Here is a 25,117-nt window from a genome sequence, read left to right as displayed (position 1 = left end):
ACAAAAGTTGTATCCAAGATGGCCGACTTCTAAATGGCCACCATGGTCACCACCCATCTTGAGGAGTTTGCCCCCTCACATATACTAATGTGCCACAAACAGGACTTTAATATCACCAACCATTCCCATGTTATTACGGTGTATCCATATAAATGGCCCACCCTGTATATACAAAGTGGAATTACGAACAAGGAAGGCTACTTATGAAATCTTCAACTTCACATTAAATCAACAGCTAGAGGGTTGAAACTTGGACACATCTGGACATCTGGATCTGATTATGCTTAAAAACTGGGTCCATGCAAAAAAAAAAAAAAAAAAAAGAAGGAAAAAACAACCAATTTAATTGAACTTGATCAGTTTTGTCAGGACGAGTGGTCAAATAACAAACCAGAATTATGGCAGAAGCTTAATTCTGGTTAATGGCTATCAAAAGTGTCTGGTTGAGGTCCAGCTTGCTAAGGGACATTTAACCAAATATTAGTGAGGTGTGTGTGTGTATATTTGAGTTTGTGTGGATTAGCACAAAAGTCTAAAATAAATTGTTTTCTTAAGCCACTAAAGATGTTTGTTGTATAATGATTCCAGCCTGGAAAAATAACAGTTAAAAAACCCTTTAAAAGCCCAAAATTACCATGACATTCATGCCCACGATGAGTGTATGTAAACTTCTGACCACAACTGTGTGTTCTTCTATCACAAAGATTCACCACAGCAACTTTGACAATCTGCTAAGACAATAAATAAAAATTGGATAACTAATAGCAGATTGTGTCATGGTGTAACATCATCACATCATTCGATGCGTCTGTGACTAATGTAGCCCTTTATGATATGATGCATAATTTCTTTGTCTTCAGGGATCGGCGGGACCGTCACCGCTCCAAGAGCCGAGACAGCAGCAGTCGTGGAGACAAATCGGTCACCATCCAAACACCCGGAGAGCCGCTTCTCGATGCAGAGTCGACCCGCGGAGATGACAGGGTCAGTTACAGTGTTTTCTGCTTTCTTTTTGTTCATGCATCGTCATCTTTGACCACATTTAATCACCAGTCATTATTCTAATTAATGGTTAACATTGTGCATATCTTATCCCACCAATGTTTCTTAAATCTACAATTTGTTCAAAAAATGTTAGTGACTTTCGGTCCTTTAGCTGCATGTCACTAACATTGACAAAGTTAATAGGCTCAGATTACCCTGGAGCTGTACATGCTAAAATATTATGTTTAATTAAAGTCAAACACTCAGCTGAACTACAAATAGTCCTTTAAACCAAAACTTTGACCTCTCTACTTTATTCAGGTCAAAAAGCTATTGCTGAATTCCCCATCAGTTTTCCTTTGTTATCCATTCAAAGTGGTCTCTCAGATTCTTTCAACAGCTCAAGTGTGTTTTCTTAGAGCCGTTAATCATATCGTTTCAGTCCTTTTCTGCCTCGTCAGTTAGCGAGGAGAGAGCAGGTGCTGACTTTAAAATAATCTGACTTCACTATTTAAAGTGCAGAGACGTGCTTTTATTAAGGAGCCCGAGGGGACGTATTTGTTCTCAGATGAAGTGAAGAGTCATTCTTAAAATAGTAAAGGGGCACTTGCATTAAAGCTTAACCAACCTGCAATCGCTCTTGGGACAAAGATGTTCAGGGCTTGAGCCCTTAGCTTCTAATTTTAAGTTGAGGGCTTTTCAGCTGCTCAAAAAAGATTTTTAAAAAAGCAAGAACTGTTCATTTGTGCTTACTCTGCCTTCCAACCAACCCTTTCATGTAAACATCTTGTGTTCATATATGTAGGATAAGTAGCTTCAGATTTTGTCTCACACCCTCCTTTTCTTAGGTATGGCTGAGCAACTCCTGTTCACACATACAATCCCAGCATTCTTAGCCTCTTGAAGAGGTGCAACTTAAGTCAAAGCTGGGGGTGAACTTAATATATTACTCAGCATAGAGATTAAAATGACTAATTGTTTTCTTTGTTGTGCAGGATGACAACTGGGGAGAGACCACCACTGTGGTCACTGGCACCTCAGAGCACAGCATCTCGAACGAGGATCTGACCCGCGTCACCAAAGATTTGGAGGAGTCAACTCCACTGGAGTGCAAGCGTTTTGTGGGTCCGGCGTTGGGAGGCTGCCTGAGCTTCTTTGCTCTGGTCACGCCATTAGCCTTCCTCATCCTGCCGCAGGTCTTGTGGCGTGACGCCCTCGAGCCTTGCGGCACGCCCTGCGAGGGCCTCTACGTCTCCCTGGCCTTCAAGCTCTTGGTCCTGCTCATCTCCTCCTGGGCTCTGTTCCTCCGCCCTCCCCGCGCCACCCTCCCACGCTTTTTTGTCTTCCGCTGCCTCCTGATGGTGCTGGTGTTCCTGTTTGTGGCGTCGTACTGGTTGTTCTACGGCGTGCGTGTGTTGGAGCCCAGAGAACGGGACTATAGGGGGATTGTGGAGTATGCTGCCTCGCTGGTGGATGCTCTGCTCTTCATCCAGTACCTGGCTCTGGTGCTGCTGGAAGTCCGACACCTTCAGCCAGCCTTCTGCCTTAAGGTGGTGCGGAGCACAGATGGTGCCAGCAAGTTCTACAACGTGGGCCACCTCAGGTTTGTGACACCAGCCATCGCATTTAATTAATATCTTTACAGAATTGTTGTTTGTTACTTGGTTGCCTTCTAGTAACAAAATACGATAAACCTGCTGAGAGGCAGAAGATTAACCTCATGAGTCCCAAACTCTTATTCGCAATGTACCACAGACAGGCTTGTGCGCAGCAGCATGAAGTATAAACTGCAGAAAAGCTAAATGCTATGTCCTTACATGAGGATGCAGGGTCTCAGTTACTCTATGGAGTGATTTTTGCTGGTATGGATTGGGTCCTTTGTCTTTACAAAGGAAAGAGTCACTGCAAATCAATACAAAGTTGTCTTAAGTGGGTTTAAAATGTCTGAAAGTTGATACTTGGGTGTGTTCACGCTTGTATTTGAGAAGCTTTACAAGCTTTTTTTTCTCTGCCTGTGCTCTGAAACCACATCCTAGAGCGGGAAAAATGTATTTTTAAGTTGTCAAAATCAATCCCACACAGATTGTTTTTTGGAAACAAACTGAAGGGGAAGTGTGCGTGCATGCATATCTCCATCAGGCCATTATTCTTTTTTAAACGTGAGCAGCATGCAGAGACATCACAACTTAAATCTGATTTCCTTTTTCCTTTTTTGATGATTCAAGGATGTAATCCATCCCCAGCAGTCACACCTACATCGTGTACACGGGCATTATTTTAAGTAACTTTAGTAAGATTTCAGTGAAATATAAAAAAAGCGTGACACTGGCAGGGACTCCATGGTTTTGGTGATTCTGGTGGTCAAGAACTGTTTAATGGAAATATAATATACGCTCAATTATTCTGATTATCCCAATGGACTGGATAAAAATGTGCATATATTTCTTAGCATATTGCATATATTTATTGTTGTTGAAACTAAGAAATGTTTCAACATCAATAAATATATTAACTTTAAAGCGGAAGTTTCACAAAACCTAGGTAAATATTAAACTACACCAAAAAAAGTTTGGGGGATGTGAGGGGATGCATTTTACTTTGAAGTATTTTACTGTCCAAACATCAGTGTATCTTATTTTAAAGTAATAGTTGAGGTGTGACATTAAACGAGATCACCATCAAAGGCAGAAATGTGAGGGAGGTGCTGAGATATAGTTTACATTTACGTCTGTATTAACTGCAGCCTGTCCGTTGTGCAGTCAGCAGCTGTTGTTTTGACCTGTACTTACTGTGACACTGACGACAGATACTGTGTTTTAGCATCCAGCGGGCAGCTGTCTGGGTTTTGGACCGTTATTACAGCGACTTCCCCGTCTATAACCCAGCTCTCCTCAACCTGCCCAAGTCCATCCTGTCCAAGAAGATGACAGGCTTCAAAGTTTACTCTCTGGATGGTAAATATAGTTTCGTCCTTGCTCTGACGTCTGTCTTTAATCCAGTAGTAAATCGTTTTTTCTTTAATTTTCGTTGCCGTTTGTTGGTCTACGTCAGAAGCAGGTGGCTTTACAGCAAGAACGGGAAACATAAAGAACTCCTTAAACTACCTGTCTGAGTTCTAATGTGCAGTCCAATACTCCCTCCTTCGGTCTTACAGAAAACACCACCAATAACTCCACAGGCCAGTCCCGGGCCATGATAGCAGCTGCTGCTAGACGGAGAGACAACTCCCACAACGAGTATTACTACGAGGAGGCTGAGATGGACCGAAGGATCCGCAAACGGAAGGCCAGGTCAGATACACTCCACGTTCCTCGTTGGCCTCGAGGGCCATTTATCACCCGCATAACTTTTCGGTTGTTCATCTTTGATCTGTTGGGTATGTCACCACAGTTCTGTTACTCTAATAGGTTGGTGGTGGCGGTGGAAGAGGCCTTCACGCATATCAAGCGCCTCCAAGAGGAAGAGGCAACCTCATCTCCCAAACACCCCAGAGAGGTAATGGATCCTCGAGAGGCAGCCCAAGCCATCTTTGCCCCGATGGCCCGGGCCATGCAGAAGTACCTGAGAACCACACGGCAGCAGGCCTTCCACAGTATGGAGAGCATCCTCACACACCTTCAGTTCTGCATCACGCACAACATGACACCCAAGGTGAGTCGTCAATAGTTCCAATACAGCAAACAGCCTAATTGATATTAAAATATTTGTTTGTTTTGTTTTGTTTTTAAACATGTTTGAGTATTGATGGCTGTTTCTTAGCAGAATTTTCTACTAGAGAATCGAATACATCTCTAACTCAGAGGCGCCTAAGTCCCTGATGATAGCAGCCACTTGATACTGTTTTCAGTCTTGTCCTGTGTGTACAGATACTTTCTATTGATTATCAAAACCCTTCTATATTATTTACCATAAGGATGGTTTTTTTATTTATTTTTTGCTATTTAAGCCCAAACAGTCCCTCATTGAGTGCAGATGTACCTACCTTTACTCCTGAATACTCTCTCTTTTTGGGACACTTTCTTTTATTTAAAAAACAAAACAGCTTCTATCAGTTGCTGTCTTATTCACAAGAGGTCAACACACTGGATCAATGTGCATATTTGATCTGGTATGGATGCTCCTTCCATCCCAACATGGCCCGTCCAAGGGATTTGTGCTTCCTTTCGGTCTCGAGAGGAGATGCCAGGGATCTAGTGTTAGCCAAATATGTTCCCACTGTAGGACAGAGCCACTTTAATTAAATATAAAATAAATACAACACAATAAGGGGATCTTTGCCACTACAGAAAGGCAGAATTATTGTAGGATAGTATTTCTTTTACTTGTTTTAGCGGACAGTGTAGATCGATGAAATGATCTTCAAAGCCGCATCATTAGTGATGTAAATGTAGTTAAGTGCTTCATGAGTGTTCTTGGGCACGGCACTTCAGCACTAAGACAGCTGGTGTTTCCTTGGTGATTAACTCCAACATCCTCCTTTTCAGGCTTTCCTGGAGCGTTACCTCACCGCCGGCCCCACCATGCAGTACCAGCAGCAGAACGGTAGGGGGCGCCAGTGGACTCTGGTGAGCGAGGAGCCGGTGACCTCAGCCCTGCGTCAGGGTTTGGTCTTCTCCCTGCGACGCCTGGACTTCTCCCTTGTTGTCACGGTGACGCCGCTCCCCTTCCTGCGGCTCGGGGAGGAGTTCATCGACCCAAAGAGCCACAAGTTCGTCATGAGGCTGCAGTCTGAGACCTCGGTGTAAAGGCGTCCAGTAAAACGTCTTCTTTTTCCTACACTTTCCTCTCCCCTCGTGCTAACTCCTCCTGGATCACTGATGCGGTGGGACATGTGGAGGCCATGTGGTCTATTCTCGCCCAATCATTTCCTCTCTCATCAACAAACAAACCATTCAGAGAGGAACATCTCTGCGGGCCTCATCCTTCCTGTTTTGTGATCATCACAGATGCTTTGTGTCAGACTGTGATCAGCTCAACGATTGTTCAAACCCTGGAAGTAAACAGATGCCTTGACCTTTTCTTTTCTTGACAATGTCTTTACGGCACACTGTAAAGTTCTTTCTTCCTCTAAACGGGGACTTTTCCTCCTTTTGCCTCTTCTTTTGCTGTAACCACTGGACTAGTTTACTGTGCTGACTCAACACGTAAACACCAGAGGAAGGGGATTGCATCACATGTGTCACTTCCTCTTATTTGTGTCTTAAAATCAGTCCAACTGGATTTCAGCTCTGACTGCAACGCTGATGTACCACTGCCCTCTGGTCCCCTGTCAGTCGTTGTGTTTAACATAAGCAGGACTGTTGTTGTTTTTTTACATATATATGTTAGAGGAGTGACTTTTTAACTTTCAGAATGTAGCATTTTGTGCAGTGAGTTAACATGTTCTCTCTTGTGGCCTTGAAGGGCCAGTATGTCCTTTTTTTAAAAATTTATGTGACTATTAAGCAAAATGGAAGTACATTCCTAACTCACTGCAACTCCAAACTGTATGTTCATGATTGTTTAAATATGCAGCTTTAGTTTATTTAACACTGGTACTTTTACTATTGATGTCACAGTTTTAGCAGGACGTGTTACAGAATAAAAATGACATTTTCACCTGGTATTAACTGAGATTCTGAACATTACTTGCGTGAGGATCTTAAAGTGTGAGCTTGACGATGTTCTGAATTTTTCGTACTGTCAACAAATCCAGCAAAAAGACCAACAGTGCACTCGTCTCGAGTGTCATTACTTGGAATCTATTCATTGCTGCTACTTCCTAAGAACAACTCATACATGCATTATGCTGTTATTATTCTTTTTTAACTCATGGATACTATGTTTTTGGAAATGTTACTCATGCCTAAGTAGTAAGTGGATTTACTCAGTGCTATTTATAGCTGGTTACTTTTAGATACAATTGAGTATTTTTGGCAGCAGGATGGCGTGAGTGGAAAAATAAATTGCACAGCAATGGAAAAACTGGAGCCAGTAACAGGCCGATGCCACTCTTTACAGAGTAAAACATTTCTAATATCACATAATGGCTCATATTTTCAGAATATTACTTAGATTCTTTAGTAAGTTATACTCACGCTTTATGTTCTGTCTGCTAGTCAGTCTCTCCAATGGACAAACTAAAAATATGTCTTGATATCAGCTCGTATCAGAGCAACGTGTATGCTGATACTGAAATATGTGTCTTAGTGGATATTAACCTGATGTATTGGCTGTGCTTTAGAGAAAAAAAAAACACATCACGTAGTACATTGGTGTTCTGGGTGTAGTTTTTGAATAGACCAGTAAATTATATCAGGGTCTCAGTACCCATACAAAGCATGTTTTCTTTTTACTTTTTCTTTCTTTTTTTGGGGGGGGGGGGTTAATAATTGACTGGGGGTATTTTTGGTCTTTTTATGGCTTTTATTTGACAATATGAAAAACAAGAGTATTACCAGCCTCACTCTTTAATGCAAATGCAATCTGTGCGTCCGATATGTTGAAATGCTGGTAAAATCTTTGCATTTTAAGTGATAAAATCTGCAGCTTTTCTGTGACTGACTGGGGGGAAAAAGCATACTCTGTGCTAAATTCTAGTTAACTGTTTGTGCGACCATGTTTTAAGAGTTTCCTTAACAGATACTGACAGAGTTGCTGCATTATTGAAGGTATATTTAGATTCTGCGGAAGAAGTTCCGCCTGCACACTAACTCTAAGCCACCCTAATAATCAGATAACAGCATTTTGAGTCACTGTGTGCAGGCGCTCATCTGTCATAAAACTTCAGTCCATCGGAAAATGCCCTGATTATTAATATTGGAAGCGAAATAATACGGTGTATCGTTACAGTGTAATACCAGGTGTAAATGTAGTCAGTCTCACACTTCTTACACAATTAAATGAATCCAGATGTGGCAGCTGTAGTTTAACTATGAGCTAGCTTATTGTGGTTTAATGTTTGTTTGTTTTTTCTTACATGCATATCTACAAGAATCCCAAACCAGACATGTGATTGTAACTCCTCTCTGCAGGTCCTCTGCAGCAGTAGCTTATCACCGCCTCGCCTTGTGCCACGAGCTGAAACGGGCACAGTGAACATGCTGCCTATGACCTTTCCTCAGCCTTAGTTTCCAGATGTGCAGGAGCAGCAGACTCTGACTCCCCCACCCCTTCGTCTGCAGGTCCCGATACTTAACCCGATGTTTCCACCCCACATGCTGAGCCACAGAAACAGACAAAAGCAGGCTGACTGTTTTTGTCAAATGCGGTTTTAAAAAGTCCTTCACATTTCTGAAAAATGAAACAAACAAACACCAGGTCCGATTTGTTCGATATTTCATCTGATTTTTGTAAAAAAACAAACAAAAAAAAAACAAATGAACAAAAGAATGCATGCATAGATTTATTTTGGGCTCCAAATCCTTTTTATAATAAGTTGTTTTCTATCATTTTTACGGTGCCTAAGTTATGATGATGCAATTTTCAGAATGTAAAAAAAAAATTGTAGATCTGTGTTGTATTTTGTTCTTTTTGGTAACTGTAGCTTGTATAGTGTGCTAGGCTTTTTCCATTATTAAACCATTTATTACTTACAAGTCTCCTTGTTTCTTAACTTGCAGCATGGGGAACTTTAGTCTGTAAAGCAAAACATGTGAATGAAGCTAAGAAGCAAAAGGAGCTGAGACTTCTCTTTTTAATGTGGTTGAAGAAAATTAATATCTGCATTTGATCATTTTGGTTTGCTTTAATAAGAATTTGTTCTTGAATGCTGTTACCCAAAGCCGATTTGGGCCTTTGGACGTGAACAATTTTCACCAGTTTTTCACAAGACTTTTAGAGGAACTTCTGTCAAGTTGGGGGATGGCAGTGTGGTAGGCGTGTGGTTTCATAGCTTCAAAACGGACAGAGAGCCACTGACTTCCTGTTTGCTGCTTCTCATCTCTGTGAGTATAAGACATCTCGCTGACACCCTACAAGGGGAAAAACAAAGCAGATCAACCATCTTATCTTCAGCCCACCTGGTAAGAGCACTCATTGCTCTCTTTTTGATCCTGCTCTAGTAGGAGTACTTTTGAGATACCTGTGGCATTGAAAAGGGATGACACGGAGTTAGTGTCTCTTAACATCTTTCTTCTGGCTGTGTCGAGGATCGCGACTAAGTGTGTGTGTTATGTGTGTACAGACCGCATTGAAGGCATGGATATATGTTTTATCCTGGATGGTATTCTCATCCTATATGGCATCATCCTCACCGTGCTGTACTGCAGACTGAGGGTAAGGCAAACAGGAACCACACACACAGATCGCCATGATGGACTGTAGAAAGTGTACAGCTGTTACTTCTTCCTTCTAGACAGTGCGTGAAGGAAATGCACTTTAATGCAGCAGTTTGTTTAAAGTTGCTCTTTATGTTAGGCTGGAAAAAGTATAGCAACTCTTATAAAACTTCCCCAATTTCTTTAGATAACTTTTTTAAAACTTGTGGTTCCTTGTGTACGAGCATTCTTTTGAGTCAATTATCTAGAATCATTTTACATCCTCTTCAACATTTCACATGATTAATAAACTACAATGGGAGTCACCCAATCACATGCTTTCTTATTTCTTTTTTGACAGATGCGTCCGTCCAGCAGCTCATCTGGCAGTTACCCAGAGGTAAAATTAAATCTGTGTTATTGCGTAAAATTATAAAGAAATGGGGAATTTAATCTAAACACAAGTGTGTATAGAAAAGGGTTTTTTTTAGCGTATCAAAGCTGTTTTTTCTCTGTAACATCATAGTTCAGCTTAAACACCAAACCCTTTTTATCTCTCTTTCCTTTATTCACAAGGGGTCTCCACATATTGACATAGCAGATTCTAACAACAGTCCTTCCTCACACAACTCCAAATAGATTTATGTCTCCTCCCAAAGTTAAAACCAAGGATCTCTTGCTTGTTAAGCAAACATGTCAATTACTATGGAGCCACTTGCCCTCAAAAAAAAAAAAAAAAAGAAGGAAAAAACAACCAATTTAATTGAACTTGATCAGTTTTGTCAGGACGAGTGGTCAAATAACAAACCAGAATTATGGCAGAAGCTTAATTCTGGTTAATGGCTATCAAAAGTGTCTGGTTGAGGTCCAGCTTGCTAAGGGACATTTAACCAAATATTAGTGAGGTGTGTGTGTGTATATTTGAGTTTGTGTGGATTAGCACAAAAGTCTAAAATAAATTGTTTTCTTAAGCCACTAAAGATGTTTGTTGTATAATGATTCCAGCCTGGAAAAATAACAGTTAAAAAACCCTTTAAAAGCCCAAAATTACCATGACATTCATGCCCACGATGAGTGTATGTAAACTTCTGACCACAACTGTGTGTTCTTCTATCACAAAGATTCACCACAGCAACTTTGACAATCTGCTAAGACAATAAATAAAAATTGGATAACTAATAGCAGATTGTGTCATGGTGTAACATCATCACATCATTCGATGCGTCTGTGACTAATGTAGCCCTTTATGATATGATGCATAATTTCTTTGTCTTCAGGGATCGGCGGGACCGTCACCGCTCCAAGAGCCGAGACAGCAGCAGTCGTGGAGACAAATCGGTCACCATCCAAACACCCGGAGAGCCGCTTCTCGATGCAGAGTCGACCCGCGGAGATGACCGGGTCAGTTACAGTGTTTTCTGCTTTTCTTTTTGTTCATGCATCGTCATCTTTGACCTCATTTAATCACCAGTCATTATTCTAATTAATGGTTAACATTGTGCATATCTTATCCCACCAATGTTTCTTAAATCTACAATTTGTTCAAAAAATGTTAGTGACTTTCGGTCCTTTAGCTGCATGTCACTAACATTGACAAAGTTAATAGGCTCAGATTACCCTGGAGCTGTACATGCTAAAATATTATGTTTAATTAAAGTCAAACACTCAGCTGAACTACAAATAGTCCTTTAAACCAAAACTTTGACCTCTCTACTTTATTCAGGTCAAAAAGCTATTGCTGAATTCCCCATCAGTTTTCCTTTGTTATCCATTCAAAGTGGTCTCTCAGATTCTTTCAACAGCTCAAGTGTGTTTTCTTAGAGCCGTTAATCATATCGTTTCAGTCCTTTTCTGCCTCGTCAGTTAGCGAGGAGAGAGCAGGTGCTGACTTTAAAATAATCTGACTTCACTATTTAAAGTGCAGAGACGTGCTTTTATTAAGGAGCCCGAGGGGACGTATTTGTTCTCAGATGAAGTGAAGAGTCATTCTTAAAATAGTAAAGGGGCACTTGCATTAAAGCTTAACCAACCTGCAATCGCTCTTGGGACAAAGATGTTCAGGGCTTGAGCCCTTAGCTTCTAATTTTAAGTTGAGGGCTTTTCAGCTGCTCAAAAAAGATTTTTAAAAAAGCAAGAACTGTTCATTTGTGCTTACTCTGCCTTCCAACCAACCCTTTCATGTAAACATCTTGTGTTCATATATGTAGGATAAGTAGCTTCAGATTTTGTCTCACACCCTCCTTTTCTTAGGTATGGCTGAGCAACTCCTGTTCACACATACAATCCCAGCATTCTTAGCCTCTTGAAGAGGTGCAACTTAAGTCAAAGCTGGGGGTGAACTTAATATATTACTCAGCATAGAGATTAAAATGACTAATTGTTTTCTTTGTTGTGCAGGATGACAACTGGGGAGAGACCACCACTGTGGTCACTGGCACCTCAGAGCACAGCATCTCGAACGAGGATCTGACCCGCGTCACCAAAGATTTGGAGGAGTCAACTCCACTGGAGTGCAAGCGTTTTGTGGGTCCGGCGTTGGGAGGCTGCCTGAGCTTCTTTGCTCTGGTCACGCCATTAGCCTTCCTCATCCTGCCGCAGGTCTTGTGGCGTGACGCCCTCGAGCCTTGCGGCACGCCCTGCGAGGGCCTCTACGTCTCCCTGGCCTTCAAGCTCTTGGTCCTGCTCATCTCCTCCTGGGCTCTGTTCCTCCGCCCTCCCCGCGCCACCCTCCCACGCTTTTTTGTCTTCCGCTGCCTCCTGATGGTGCTGGTGTTCCTGTTTGTGGCGTCGTACTGGTTGTTCTACGGCGTGCGTGTGTTGGAGCCCAGAGAACGGGACTATAGGGGGATTGTGGAGTATGCTGCCTCGCTGGTGGATGCTCTGCTCTTCATCCAGTACCTGGCTCTGGTGCTTCTGGAAGTCCGACACCTTCAGCCAGCCTTCTGCCTTAAGGTGGTGCGGAGCACAGATGGTGCCAGCAAGTTCTACAACGTGGGCCACCTCAGGTTTGTGACACCAGCCATGGCATTTAATTAATATCTTTACAGAATTGTTGTTTGTTACTTGGTTGCCTTCTAGTAACAAAATACGATAAACCTGCTGAGAGGCAGAAGATTAACCTCATGAGTCCCAAACTCTTATTCGCAATGTACCACAGACAGGCTTGTGCGCAGCAGCATGAAGTATAAACTGCAGAAAAGCTAAATGCTATGTCCTTACATGAGGATGCAGGGTCTCAGTTACTCTATGGAGTGATTTTTGCTGGTATGGATTGGGTCCTTTGTCTTTACAAAGGAAAGAGTCACTGCAAATCAATACAAAGTTGTCTTAAGTGGGTTTAAAATGTCTGAAAGTTGATACTTGGGTGTGTTCACGCTTGTATTTGAGAAGCTTTACAAGCTTTTTTTTCTCTGCCTGTGCTCTGAAACCACATCCTAGAGCGGGAAAAATGTATTTTTAAGTTGTCAAAATCAATCCCACACAGATTGTTTTTTGGAAACAAACTGAAGGGGAAGTGTGCGTGCATGCATATCTCCATCAGGCCATTATTCTTTTTTAAACGTGAGCAGCATGCAGAGACATCACAACTTAAATCTGATTTCCTTTTTCCTTTTTTGATGATTCAAGGATGTAATCCATCCCCAGCAGTCACACCTACATCGTGTACACGGGCATTATTTTAAGTAACTTTAGTAAGATTTCAGTGAAATATAAAAAAAGCGTGACACTGGCAGGGACTCCATGGTTTTGGTGATTCTGGTGGTCAAGAACTGTTTAATGGAAATATAATATACGCTCAATTATTCTGATTATCCCAATGGACTGGATAAAAATGTGCATATATTTCTTAGCATATTGCATATATTTATTGTTGTTGAAACTAAGAAATGTTTCAACATCAATAAATATATTAACTTTAAAGCGGAAGTTTCACAAAACCTAGGTAAATATTAAACTACACCAAAAAACAGTTTGGGGGATGTGAGGGGATGCATTTTACTTTGAAGTATTTTACTGTCCAAACATCAGTGTATCTTATTTTAAAGTAATAGTTGAGGTGTGACATTAAACGAGATCACCATCAAAGGCAGAAATGTGAGGGAGGTGCTGAGATATAGTTTACATTTACGTCTGTATTAACTGCAGCCTGTCCGTTGTGCAGTCAGCAGCTGTTGTTTTGACCTGTACTTACTGTGACACTGACGACAGATACTGTGTTTTAGCATCCAGCGGGCAGCTGTCTGGGTTTTGGACCGTTATTACAGCGACTTCCCCGTCTATAACCCAGCTCTCCTCAACCTGCCCAAGTCCATCCTGTCCAAGAAGATGACAGGCTTCAAAGTTTACTCTCTGGATGGTAAATATAGTTTCGTCCTTGCTCTGACGTCTGTCTTTAATCCAGTAGTAAATCGTTTTTTCTTTAATTTTCGTTGCCGTTTGTTGGTCTACGTCAGAAGCAGGGTGGCTTTACAGCAAGAACGGGAAACATAAAGAACTCCTTAAACTACCTGTCTGAGTTCTAATGTGCAGTCCAATACTCCCTCCTTCGGTCTTACAGAAAACACCACCAATAACTCCACAGGCCAGTCCCGGGCCATGATAGCAGCTGCTGCTAGACGGAGAGACAACTCCCACAACGAGTATTACTACGAGGAGGCTGAGATGGACCGAAGGATCCGCAAACGGAAGGCCAGGTCAGATACACTCCACGTTCCTCGTTGGCCTCGAGGGCCATTTATCACCCGCATAACTTTTCGGTTGTTCATCTTTGATCTGTTGGGTATGTCACCACAGTTCTGTTACTCTAATAGGTTGGTGGTGGCGGTGGAAGAGGCCTTCACGCATATCAAGCGCCTCCAAGAGGAAGAGGCGACCTCATCTCCCAAACACCCCAGAGAGGTAATGGATCCTCGAGAGGCAGCCCAAGCCATCTTTGCCCCGATGGCCCGGGCCATGCAGAAGTACCTGAGAACCACACGGCAGCAGGCCTTCCACAGTATGGAGAGCATCCTCACACACCTTCAGTTCTGCATCACGCACAACATGACACCCAAGGTGAGTCGTCAATAGTTCCAATACAGCAAACAGCCTAATTGATATTAAAATATTTGTTTGTTTTGTTTTGTTTTTAAACATGTTTGAGTATTGATGGCTGTTTCTTAGCAGAATTTTCTACTAGAGAATCGAATACATCTCTAACTCAGAGGCGCCTAAGTCCCTGATGATAGCAGCCACTTGATACTGTTTTCAGTCTTGTCCTGTGTGTACAGATACTTTCTATTGATTATCAAAACCCTTCTATATTATTTACCATAAGGATGGTTTTTTTTATTTATTTTTTGCTATTTAAGCCCAAACAGTCCCTCATTGAGTGCAGATGTACCTACCTTTACTCCTGAATACTCTCTCTTTTTGGGACACTTTCTTTTATTTAAAAAACAAAACGGCTTCTATCAGTTGCTGTCTTATTCACAAGAGGTCAACACACTGGATCAATGTGCATATTTGATCTGGTATGGATGCTCCTTCCATCCCAACATGGCCCGTCCAAGGGATTTGTGCTTCCTTTCGGTCTCGAGAGGAGATGCCAGGGATCTAGTGTTAGCCAAATATGTTCCCACTGTAGGACAGAGCCACTTTAATTAAATATAAAATAAATACAACACAATAAGGGGATCTTTGCCACTACAGAAAGGCAGAATTATTGTAGGATAGTATTTCTTTTACTTGTTTTAGCGGACAGTGTAGATCGATGAAATGATCTTCAAAGCCGCGTCATTAGTGATGTAAATGTAGTTAAGTGCTTCATGAGTGTACTTGGGCACGGCACTTCAGCACTAAGACAGCTGGTGTTTCCTTGGTGATTAAACTCCAACATCCTCCTTTTCAGGCTTTCCTGGAGCGTTACCTCACCGCCGGCCCCACCATGCAGTACCAGCAGCAGAACGGTAGGGGGCGCCAGTGGACTCTGGTGAGCGAGGAGCCGGTGACCTCAGCCCTGCGTCAGGGTTTGGTCTTCTCCCTGCGACGCCTGGACTTCTCCCTTGTTGTCACGGTGACGCCGCTCCCCTTCCTGCGGCTCGGGGAGGAGTTCATCGACCCAAAGAGCCACAAGTTCGTCATGAGGCTGCAGTCTGAGACCTCGGTGTAAAGGCGTCCAGTAAAACGTCTTCTTTTTCCTACACTTTCCTCTCCCCTCGTGCTAACTCCTCCTGGATCACTGATGCGGTGGGACATGTGGAGGCCATGTGGTCTATTCTCGCCCAATCATTTCCTCTCTCATCAACAAACAAACCATTCAGAGAGGAACATCTCTGCGGGCCTCATCCTTCCTGTTTTGTGATCATCACAGATGCTTTGTGTCAGACTGTGATCAGCTCAACGATTGTTCAAACCCTGGAAGTAAACAGATGCCTTGACCTTTTCTTTTCTTGACAATGTCTTTACGGCACACTGTAAAGTTCTTTCTTCCTCTAAACGGGGACTTTTCCTCCTTTTGCCTCTTCTTTTGCTGTAACCACTGGACTAGTTTACTGTGCTGACTCAACACGTAAACACCAGAGGAAGGGGATTGCATCACATGTGTCACTTCCTCTTATTTGTGTCTTAAAATCAGTCCAACTGGATTTCAGCTCTGACTGCAACGCTGATGTACCACTGCCCTCTGGTCCCCTGTCAGTCGTTGTGTTTAACATAAGCAGGACTGTTGTTGTTTTTTTACATATATATGTTAGAGGAGTGACTTTTTAACTTTCAGAATGTAGCATTTTGTGCAGTGAGTTAACATGTTCTCTCTTGTGGCCTTGAAGGGCCAGTATGTCCTTTTTTTAAAAATTTATGTGACTATTAAGCAAAATGGAAGTACATTCCTAACTCACTGCAACTCCAAACTGTATGTTCATGATTGTTTAAATATGCAGCTTTAGTTTATTTAACACTGGTACTTTTACTATTGATGTCACAGTTTTAGCAGGACGTGTTACAGAATAAAAATGACATTTTCACCTGGTATTAACTGAGATTCTGAACATTACTTGCGTGAGGATCTTAAAGTGTGAGCTTGACGATGTTCTGAATTTTTCGTACTGTCAACAAATCCAGCAAAAAGACCAACAGTGCACTCGTCTCGAGTGTCATTACTTGGAATCTATTCATTGCTGCTACTTCCTAAGAACAACTCATACATGGATTATGCTGTTATTATTCTTTTTTAACTCATGGATACTATGTTTTTGGAAATGTTACTCATGCCTAAGTAGTAAGTGGATTTACTCAGTGCTATTTATAGCTGGTTACTTTTAGATACAATTGAGTATTTTTGGCAGCAGGATGGCGTGAGTGGAAAAATAAATTGCACAGCAATGGAAAAACTGGAGCCAGTAACAGGCCGATGCCACTCTTTACAGAGTAAAACATTTCTAATATCACATAATGGCTCATATTTTCAGAATATTACTTAGATTCTTTAGTAAGTTATACTCACGCTTTATGTTCTGTCTGCTAGTCAGTCTCTCCAATGGACAAACTAAAAATATGTCTTGATATCAGCTCGTATCAGAGCAACGTGTATGCTGATACTGAAATATGTGTCTTAGTGGATATTAACCTGATGTATTGGCTGTGCTTTAGAGAAAAAAAAACACATCACGTAGTACATTGGTGTTCTGGGTGTAGTTTTTGAATAGACCAGTAAATTATATCAGGGTCTCAGTACCCATACAAAGCATGTTTTCTTTTTACTTTTTCTTTCTTTTTTTGGGGGGGGGGGGTTAATAATTGACTGGGGGTATTTTTGGTCTTTTTATGGCTTTTATTTGACAATATGAAAAACAAGAGTATTACCAGCCTCACTCTTTAATGCAAATGCAATCTGTGCGTCCGATATGTTGAAATGCTGGTAAAATCTTTGCATTTTAAGTGATAAAATCTGCAGCTTTTCTGTGACTGACTGGGGGGGAAAAGCATACTCTGTGCTAAATTCTAGTTAACTGTTTGTGCGACCATGTTTTAAGAGTTTCCTTAACAGATACTGACAGAGTTGCTGCATTATTGAAGGTATATTTAGATTCTGCGGAAGAAGTTCCGCCTGCACACTAACTCTAAGCCACCCTAATAATCAGATAACAGCATTTTGAGTCACTGTGTGCAGGCGCTCATCTGTCATAAAACTTCAGTCCATCGGAAAATGCCCTGATTATTAATATTGGAAGCGAAATAATATGGTGTATCGTTACAGTGTAATACCAGGTGTAAATGTAGTCAGTCTCACACTTCTTACACAATTAAATGAATCCAGATGTGGCAGCTGTAGTTTAACTATGAGCTAGCTTATTGTGGTTTAATGTTTGTTTGTTTTTTCTTACATGCATATCTACAAGAATCCCAAACCAGACATGTGATTGTAACTCCTCTCTGCAGGTCCTCTGCAGCAGTAGCTTATCACCGCCTCGCCTTGTGCCACGAGCTGAAACGGGCACAGTGAACATGCTGCCTATGACCTTTCCTCAGCCTTAGTTTCCAGATGTGCAGGAGCAGCAGACTCTGACTCCCCCACCCCTTCGTCTGCAGGTCCCGATACTTAACCCGATGTTTCCACCCCACATGCTGAGCCACAGAAACAGACAAAAGCAGGCTGACTGTTTTTGTCAAATGCGGTTTTAAAAAGTCCTTCACATTTCTGAAAAATGAAACAAACAAACACCAGGTCCGATTTGTTCGATATTTCATCTGATTTTTGTAAAAAAACAAACAAAAAAAAAACAAATGAACAAAAGAATGCATGCATAGATTTATTTTGGGCTCCAAATCCTTTTTATAATAAGTTGTTTTCTATCATTTTTACGGTGCCTAAGTTATGATGATGCAATTTTCAGAATGTAAAAAAAAAATTGTAGATCTGTGTTGTATTTTGTTCTTTTTGGTAACTGTAGCTTGTATAGTGTGCTAGGCTTTTTCCATTATTAAACCATTTATTACTTACAAGTCTCCTTGTTTCTTAACTTGCAGCATGGGGAACTTTAGTCTGTAAAGCAAAACATGTGAATGAAGCTAAGAAGCAAAAGGAGCTGAGACTTCTCTTTTTAATGTGGTTGAAGAAAATTAATATCTGCATTTGATCATTTTGGTTTGCTTTAATAAGAATTTGTTCTTGAATGCTGTTACCCAAAGCCGATTTGGGCCTTTGGACGTGAACAATTTTCACCAGTTTTTCACAAGACTTTTAGAGGAACTTCTGTCAAGTTGGGGGATGGCAGTGTGGTAGGCGTGTGGTTTCATAGCTTCAAAACGGACAGAGAGCCACTGACTTCCTGTTTGCTGCTTCTCATCTCTGTGAGTATAAGACATCTCGCTGACACCCTACAAGGGGAAAAACAAAGCAGATCAACCATCTTATCTTCAGCCCACCTGGTAAGAGCACTCATTGCTCTCTTTTTGATCCTGCTCTAGTAGGAGTACTTTTGAGATACCTGTGGCATTGAAAAGGGATGACACGGAGTTAGTGTCTCTTAACATCTTTCTTCTGGCTGTGTCGAGGATCGCGACTAAGTGTGTGTGTTATGTGTGTACAGACCGCATTGAAGGCATGGATATATGTTTTATCCTGGATGGTATTCTCATCCTATATGGCATCATCCTCACCGTGCTGTACTGCAGACTGAGGGTAAGGCAAACAGGAACCACACACACAGATCGCCATGATGGACTGTAGAAAGTGTACAGCTGTTACTTCTTCCTTCTAGACAGTGCGTGAAGGAAATGCACTTTAATGCAGCAGTTTGTTTAAAGTTGCTCTTTATGTTAGGCTGGAAAAAGTATAGCAACTCTTATAAAACTTCCCCAATTTCTTTAGATAACTTTTTTAAAACTTGTGGTTCCTTGTGTACGAGCATTCTTTTGAGTCAATTATCTAGAATCATTTTACATCCTCTTCAACATTTCACATGATTAATAAACTACAATGGGAGTCACCCAATCACATGCTTTCTTATTTCTTTTTTGACAGATGCGTCCGTCCAGCAGCTCATCTGGCAGTTACCCAGAGGTAAAATTAAATCTGTGTTATTGCGTAAAATTATAAAGAAATGGGGAATTTAATCTAAACACAAGTGTGTATAGAAAAGGGTTTTTTTTAGCGTATCAAAGCTGTTTTTTCTCTGTAACATCATAGTTCAGCTTAAACACCAACCCTTTTTTATAATTTCCTGTAAGCAAGCTGACCACCGACCTATATTATTTATACTCTATGTATGTCGTCACAGTTTCCATCAGTGTTTTTTTCGCACCAAGTAACAGTGTCAGATCCCACTTCCTGTAAAAAGGGTCTAGATTTGCACATTACTCGTATCTCAAAATCTTAGAGTAGATGAAAAAAAAAAAAAGAGAGACTGCCAAATGCCAGTCAGTACCCGAAGAAGCATCCAGTTATTTCACATGTCCAACACTTAGTTGAAAGAATTGCCCCTGAACGCACTCTTGATCATGTCTTTATTTCCATTCACACAGAAACAACCCGCTGGGGGAGGCATCTATGCGGTGAGACTTCTCATTCTAATGCTTAAAAACATATTTAAAATGGCACATGACGGAAAAGTGACAGCACATTGCACAGTAGATGTTTTTCTTTTTTTATTCATCTCGCTGGTTGTCACAAAATCACACTTAAGAGTCGGTGCAGGAAATGAACAGTGTCGTTTTAGAGCAGCTTTCACATCAAGTTTGTGCCACTTCACAGTATGTGTGTCTGTCTGCTTGCATCCTGCAGGGTCTGACCACCCAAAGTACTGACACCTACGAGACCATCAGACTGGACAAAAAGCCCATTGTCTAAAACAACACAGATTTGGTTCAATGAGGATGCTGTTCACAAAAACACAGTGTTACACCTGTTGAAGCTTTATACTGTATAATACGTTGTGTTGTCTTGTAGCGGGCCGGGGCATAGACTTCCTATATGCACATTTTTCACATTTACTTTGTAAAAAATGCTTCCTGTATTCTTGAACTTTATAGTGTGCATGCATGAGATGTAAAATTACTAAATAATTTAACTGTTTACTAATAAAAGCTGTGTCGATGAGTTTAAACTGTGTGACTCTTTGTGTCTCACAGCTGCTCTTGCTGAAGTTGCAAAGAAAAGAGAAGTTTGAGGTTTCTGTTCAAGTCTTCCCTTTTTTTTATTTGAGCTGTCTGGACTAGAACTTCGAGCCGTGTAAACAGAGCTTAACTTCACTAACCGACCTTTAGGAAAAGCTTTATAATCCCATTGCTTTAATCTGTCATTGCTTTAGTTTAATTCTAGCTGATCGATGCTTTGTGTCAGAAAATTCTGATGACTATAAATACTGGTTTCTTAAAAGCTTCTTTTAATGTCTTTAAGAGGCTTTATTTTTAAAGATCTGACTAACAGGTGAAAACACAAAGAAGCTCAGTTTGCAGATGACGTCAAAGAGGTTTATGACGAGAACTGAGAAGTTGGAACCAAATTGGCAATAATGAAACAATTGTTTCTGCATTTCTTCCTTTCTTAATAAAGACTTTATGATTACTGGTTAAAGTCAGGCAACACTTTTAGGGTTTTTAGACTAGTTGCAAAACCAAATGTAACATAGTGACTGATGCAGAAAGATTTTTATTTTTTAATATTGGCCTTTTCCTACTTTGGAAACATCTTATTTCTTTGTGTTAGTTTTTCATAATAGATGTCACCTTTCTATTTCTGAACCAACTATTATATATTGGCATTGCTCATAACTCAATGTTTCAAAGAAACTCAACGTATGATGGTATTTCACAAGTAATCCAAATTATGCAAAAAGTCAGTATTTTACAATTTTGATCCTTTTTTTAATAACTTGTGCTAATCTCTGAGGCCCAGCTTCAGTGATTCATCTTTATCACAGTTTGTATAGCAGAAAATTAATTGATGATACTAAAAACATCCTCAAAGACCAACTTCTTCCAAAGGCCCTGAAAGGTTTTTGTATGATAAAGCCCCACATTGAGAACCAAATGTGATAATAAAGTTGCACAGAGATCAGCAAATTAACACTTTGGATCCTATCCCCTGATCTTAAGCCAATCAAGAATCTACTGCCAGGATGTAAATGGCAGGTGGACAAGCAGGACCCCACAAATTGTCATCAGCTTCCAGCAATGCTACAGCAGGAATGGATCGCCATCAAGCTTTGGGCCAAAAGCTGATATCCAGCATGCCACAAAACTGTAAAAGTTACATTAACTAAAATAAAAGCATGCACAAAATGAACAAAAAACCTAAGTAAAAATGTAGGTGTATGAAACAAAACTACTCAACTTCTTTCTTCCTTAAAAAAATATTAGAACACATGTCACACAAATACTTTAGAAAACTGTCAAAAAGGTTAAACTACACTCTTACTTTTTAGGAATTAAAAAAAATATCATGTTTTTGTACCCAAATTAGAGGTGGGACACTAAACTGGCACACTACACTGACAAATCAATATAATTTGGCATCCTAATAGCGCAAACCATAACGTGCTTTACAGTTTTTAACAGTCAATAACAACAATAACCATATTTTAAAATTTAAAAATATGATTTTGATTTTTTTTTAAGTATAAATTAGAAAATAATTGTAATTTTAAAAAAAGTATGTTACATTTTTTGTAACATCCTCTCTGTTGATTGCAGACGCAGGTAAGACCAGATAATACCACCAACAGAAAATCCTGATATGTGACTGTTCTGTTTAGGTGTCTAGATCTCACAGATAAATGTAACAGCTGCAACAAAGGACGTTTAAAATCTCTTTATTTGTCTCACCTGCCTTTGACATGGAAATATAACTGGAAATGTATTCAAAACAGACTCACAGGAGGCTGTACTTACCGGCTGTGTGCAGTTTTCCCCGAGGCTCCTCGCAATGACAGGACAAACTTGCTCACACTGAAGCGTCACACAAGCATTCTGCTGTTACAACATACCTGCCCCCAGCATTATCTCGTGAATCAAAGGAAGAAGTAAACATCTATGTTTGTGATTCCCACGGCTCAATGAGCATATTTTTTCCTTTTAATATGGGGGGTCTCTCCCCCCCTTTGTATTGCTACGTTTTTTATGCGTCTTTAAAAGTCAATTTAAAAATATAACAGGAAACGGTTTAAATACAAAGCTGATATGTTTCAGACTGAGTGGATCGAGTGTTAGAAAGTGCAGCAAAGGTTCCGTGTATCAAGTCTTGCTGAAGAAGTGTTGTCAGAAACTGTCCGCAAGTCTAAAGCTTCCTGTTTGCAGTCTGGGTTTGTGGATCAGGCCATCTGAGCTTAAGCCAATAAATAAACCATTGAAAGTAAAAACAAAACCCCTCACAAACTTTCAGGTTATTTTGGAAAAATAGAACAAACTAGCATCGATAATGGTTTTACCTTCAAGTACTTCTGGGGAACTCAGTTCGATGAATGCTGTGAAAACAAACTTCATCCACCCATTTTCTTCCACAGAGAAGAATTGGGGTCACATTCTGAAAAGAAATGAATGTCTCTGGGTTAATTATATATTTTAAAAAACCTTTCAGTTTAAATTGCTGGTATAAATGGAAGATGACCATTAGGGGAGGAATTAAAGCATACACGGTTATGTGAGGATTGTTAAAGAAAGGGGGCCAGAACCAGGCCGCCGAAAGGGTTAAATCGAGCCCACTAGCCTTGGATAACGTGAAAACAGCGATGACAGGGGGCATAAATGCTTTCTATCAAATGAGACAGTGTAAGAAAGGAGAAAAATTCATGACATAATGTGTTACTAAAGAATAACATACACATTACCGGTATGTTATGTCTAAAAACAACTTGGTCGTATGCGGTATGCATCCTGCCCACGTAAGACTATGTTGTGGCCCACCGTGTAAGATGAGTTTGAAACCCCTGGTTTACACAAAGAAACATCAACAACACTTGCACTATTGAATCTTCACCGTCTCCCCACAATGAATACTTTTTAATGGCTAATCCTACTTGCGGCTTTTCAGATCCTTTAGATGCTGTCATTAAAAACTTGTAGCATCTAAAATTCTTCCTAACAAACAGTAAAGTAACTATTCTACACTCATACAAGCATGAAAGCGAGTCATTTAAAACCATGTTTGTGCAGTTCACCTGTTTATTTCACTGGTAAGCCACAGTAGTGAGGGTTTTAACCACACAATAAAAAACTACCGTTTTATTCTTCGTGTTCTTTTCTCTCTTTCACCCTTTCTTCCATTACTTTTTGATCTTGTTTTTCTTCTCTTGTTTTGTTCTAGTTTTTCTTTGTGATCTATTATCTTGAATATAAAAGGTTCTTGATCTTGGTGATTAGCAAAATGGGAAAAAGAAACAAACAAACAAAAAAGAAAATGCAAGTTTAGCTGATAGACAAAATAGATTCATAAATAAAAGTAGCCACCACTAATACAGTCGTTTCAAACAAAGTCTGATAAATAGGGGAGACCGGGGATAGTTGTAACATTTTTGACATTTCTGTCTGTAAATTGGTAGTGGATTCAAAATGTAATGCAAAGTATTTACATGTCTCTGCTATTAAATAGTGCAGCTATTTTCTCTGCAGCACAATTACCCATTGCATGGTATGGCCTCAAACACAAAGAGTGAAATGTTACAATTAACCCCATAGTCTGGGTTAGTTGTAACATATCCTGGGGTGAAATGTAACACAATGAAATAAGGGTACTAACAAAACATTAACATGTAATCTTTGTTTATTCAACACATGAATGCACTTAGATCCATTTATGTAGCTGTGTGTGTGTGTGACAGAATGCAGAAATCTAGCTTTTGAACATATTCCAACCCCCCAAAAAAGACAAATTATGGAATTTTCTGCAACTGAATATTTCATTAATTTTGGTTGGTCTTCCTTGAGTTTGGCCTCATTGGCTCAGTGGGCATTATAACCTACAACTCTTGCACCAATTTTGAACATAACAATGAAGCTGAAAAAATGTAGTTGTTCACCAGCATCGCGATTCCATTACTTTTTATCATGGCTTACCTTGGTGTGGTTTGCAAAGTGCTTCAGAAAGATGAGGAAATCTGTTTCTTGCACCCATCCTGATTTATTTCCACTACCAGTACTTCCTACTGGTCCATCTCTGACACAGTGGTCTGCATAACGTATGTGTGGGAACACAAACAGTGAAGTAATTGTGTTGCCAATGGCATTAACTGCATATACAAAAGCGACCAGTGAACCTCTCTCTGCTGATGTTGTTGCCCCAACTTGTTTAATATAAGTTAAAGTAATAGTGTGGTAAGTTGTAACATCTGCATTATTGTTACAACTAACCCAGACTGTTGCTGTTACAACTGACCCAGACTCCTATAGCCATGAACTAGCTAACATTACAGCCAACGGCTAAAACACTAGCTCTAAAGACCTACACAGAATATATCCCCATAGACATACAAATGACATAATTTAAGTTTGATGAGTTTAACTGCAAAGCAGATAATGCTATTAGAAATTGAAATAAAGTAGAAAAACTTACTTTTTGGCATACAAATTACTTTTTTTCGTGTTAAATTGTCTGTGTTTGACAAAATGTGCTGATTTTTCACATGTGATAGCAGAACTGAATTGGGCATGCACAGGATGAGTCACATCATTTGAAACTTAGCCCTGATTGGAGAAATTGGAAGTAACGTTACAACTATCCCCGGTCTCCCCTACTCTCCAGAGTAAGGATTTTATTTACTTGCGTAATTGTAAGAGGACATTGTTGGATTTGTCCAAGAAGAGTAGGGGTGTTAATTAGTGTTACTTTTATAGCTTATTGATAAAATTGCAGACTACAATCAAATGATCAACAGTTTAACTGTTAATTTGATCCCTAAACATGTGTAGTTAGATATAAGAAG

General features: G+C 40.3%; 2 protein-coding genes across 4 annotated transcripts in view; both read left to right on the top strand.

The window, feature by feature from the left end:
* LOC102308760 (vang-like protein 2) overlaps positions 1-8,040 on the top strand; it is a 23,274-nt gene extending 15,234 nt beyond the window's left edge. For all 3 annotated transcript variants that reach the window (XM_005918104.3, XM_005918107.3, XM_005918106.3), the window contains exons 3-8: positions 861-984; positions 1,980-2,587; positions 3,805-3,938; positions 4,139-4,274; positions 4,392-4,635; positions 5,469-8,040. In XM_005918104.3, coding sequence (XP_005918166.1) covers positions 861-984; positions 1,980-2,587; positions 3,805-3,938; positions 4,139-4,274; positions 4,392-4,635; positions 5,469-5,729 — 1,507 coding nt within the window. In that variant the 3' untranslated portion in view covers positions 5,730-8,040. The remainder of the gene's footprint in view (positions 1-860; positions 985-1,979; positions 2,588-3,804; positions 3,939-4,138; positions 4,275-4,391; positions 4,636-5,468) is intronic.
* Positions 8,041-9,950: 1,910 nt separating this feature from the next.
* On the top strand, positions 9,951-19,263 carry LOC121814218 (vang-like protein 2). Its single transcript, XM_042219076.1, has 8 exons — positions 9,951-10,622; positions 11,619-12,226; positions 13,445-13,578; positions 13,780-13,915; positions 14,033-14,276; positions 15,112-18,629; positions 18,791-18,882; positions 19,225-19,263. Exons 1-6 carry the CDS (start codon positions 10,473-10,475, stop codon positions 15,370-15,372), a joined length of 1,533 nt encoding a protein of 510 aa, XP_042075010.1. The 5' UTR covers positions 9,951-10,472; the 3' UTR covers positions 15,373-18,629; positions 18,791-18,882; positions 19,225-19,263.
* The last annotated feature ends 5,854 nt before the right edge of the window (positions 19,264-25,117 follow it).

This window comes from Haplochromis burtoni, unplaced genomic scaffold (genome assembly GCF_018398535.1).
Source record: "Haplochromis burtoni strain Fernald_Lab_line unplaced genomic scaffold, NCSU_Asbu1 Contig_27, whole genome shotgun sequence".
NCBI classification, from domain to species: Eukaryota; Metazoa; Chordata; class Actinopteri; order Cichliformes; family Cichlidae; genus Haplochromis; species Haplochromis burtoni.
This window is presented reverse-complemented; position numbering and strand designations above follow the sequence as displayed.

Excerpts from the sequence above, each read along its gene's own strand:
- LOC121814218 (XM_042219076.1), top strand. The coding sequence starts at position 10,473 with ATGATGCATAATTTCTTTGTCTTCAGGGATCGGCGGGACCGTCACCGC. Across the intron at positions 12,227-13,444 it reads TACAACGTGGGCCACCTCAG|CATCCAGCGGGCAGCTGTCT; the intron begins GTTTGTGACACC and ends ACTGTGTTTTAG. Across the intron at positions 13,916-14,032 it reads ATCCGCAAACGGAAGGCCAG|GTTGGTGGTGGCGGTGGAAG; the intron begins GTCAGATACACT and ends TTACTCTAATAG.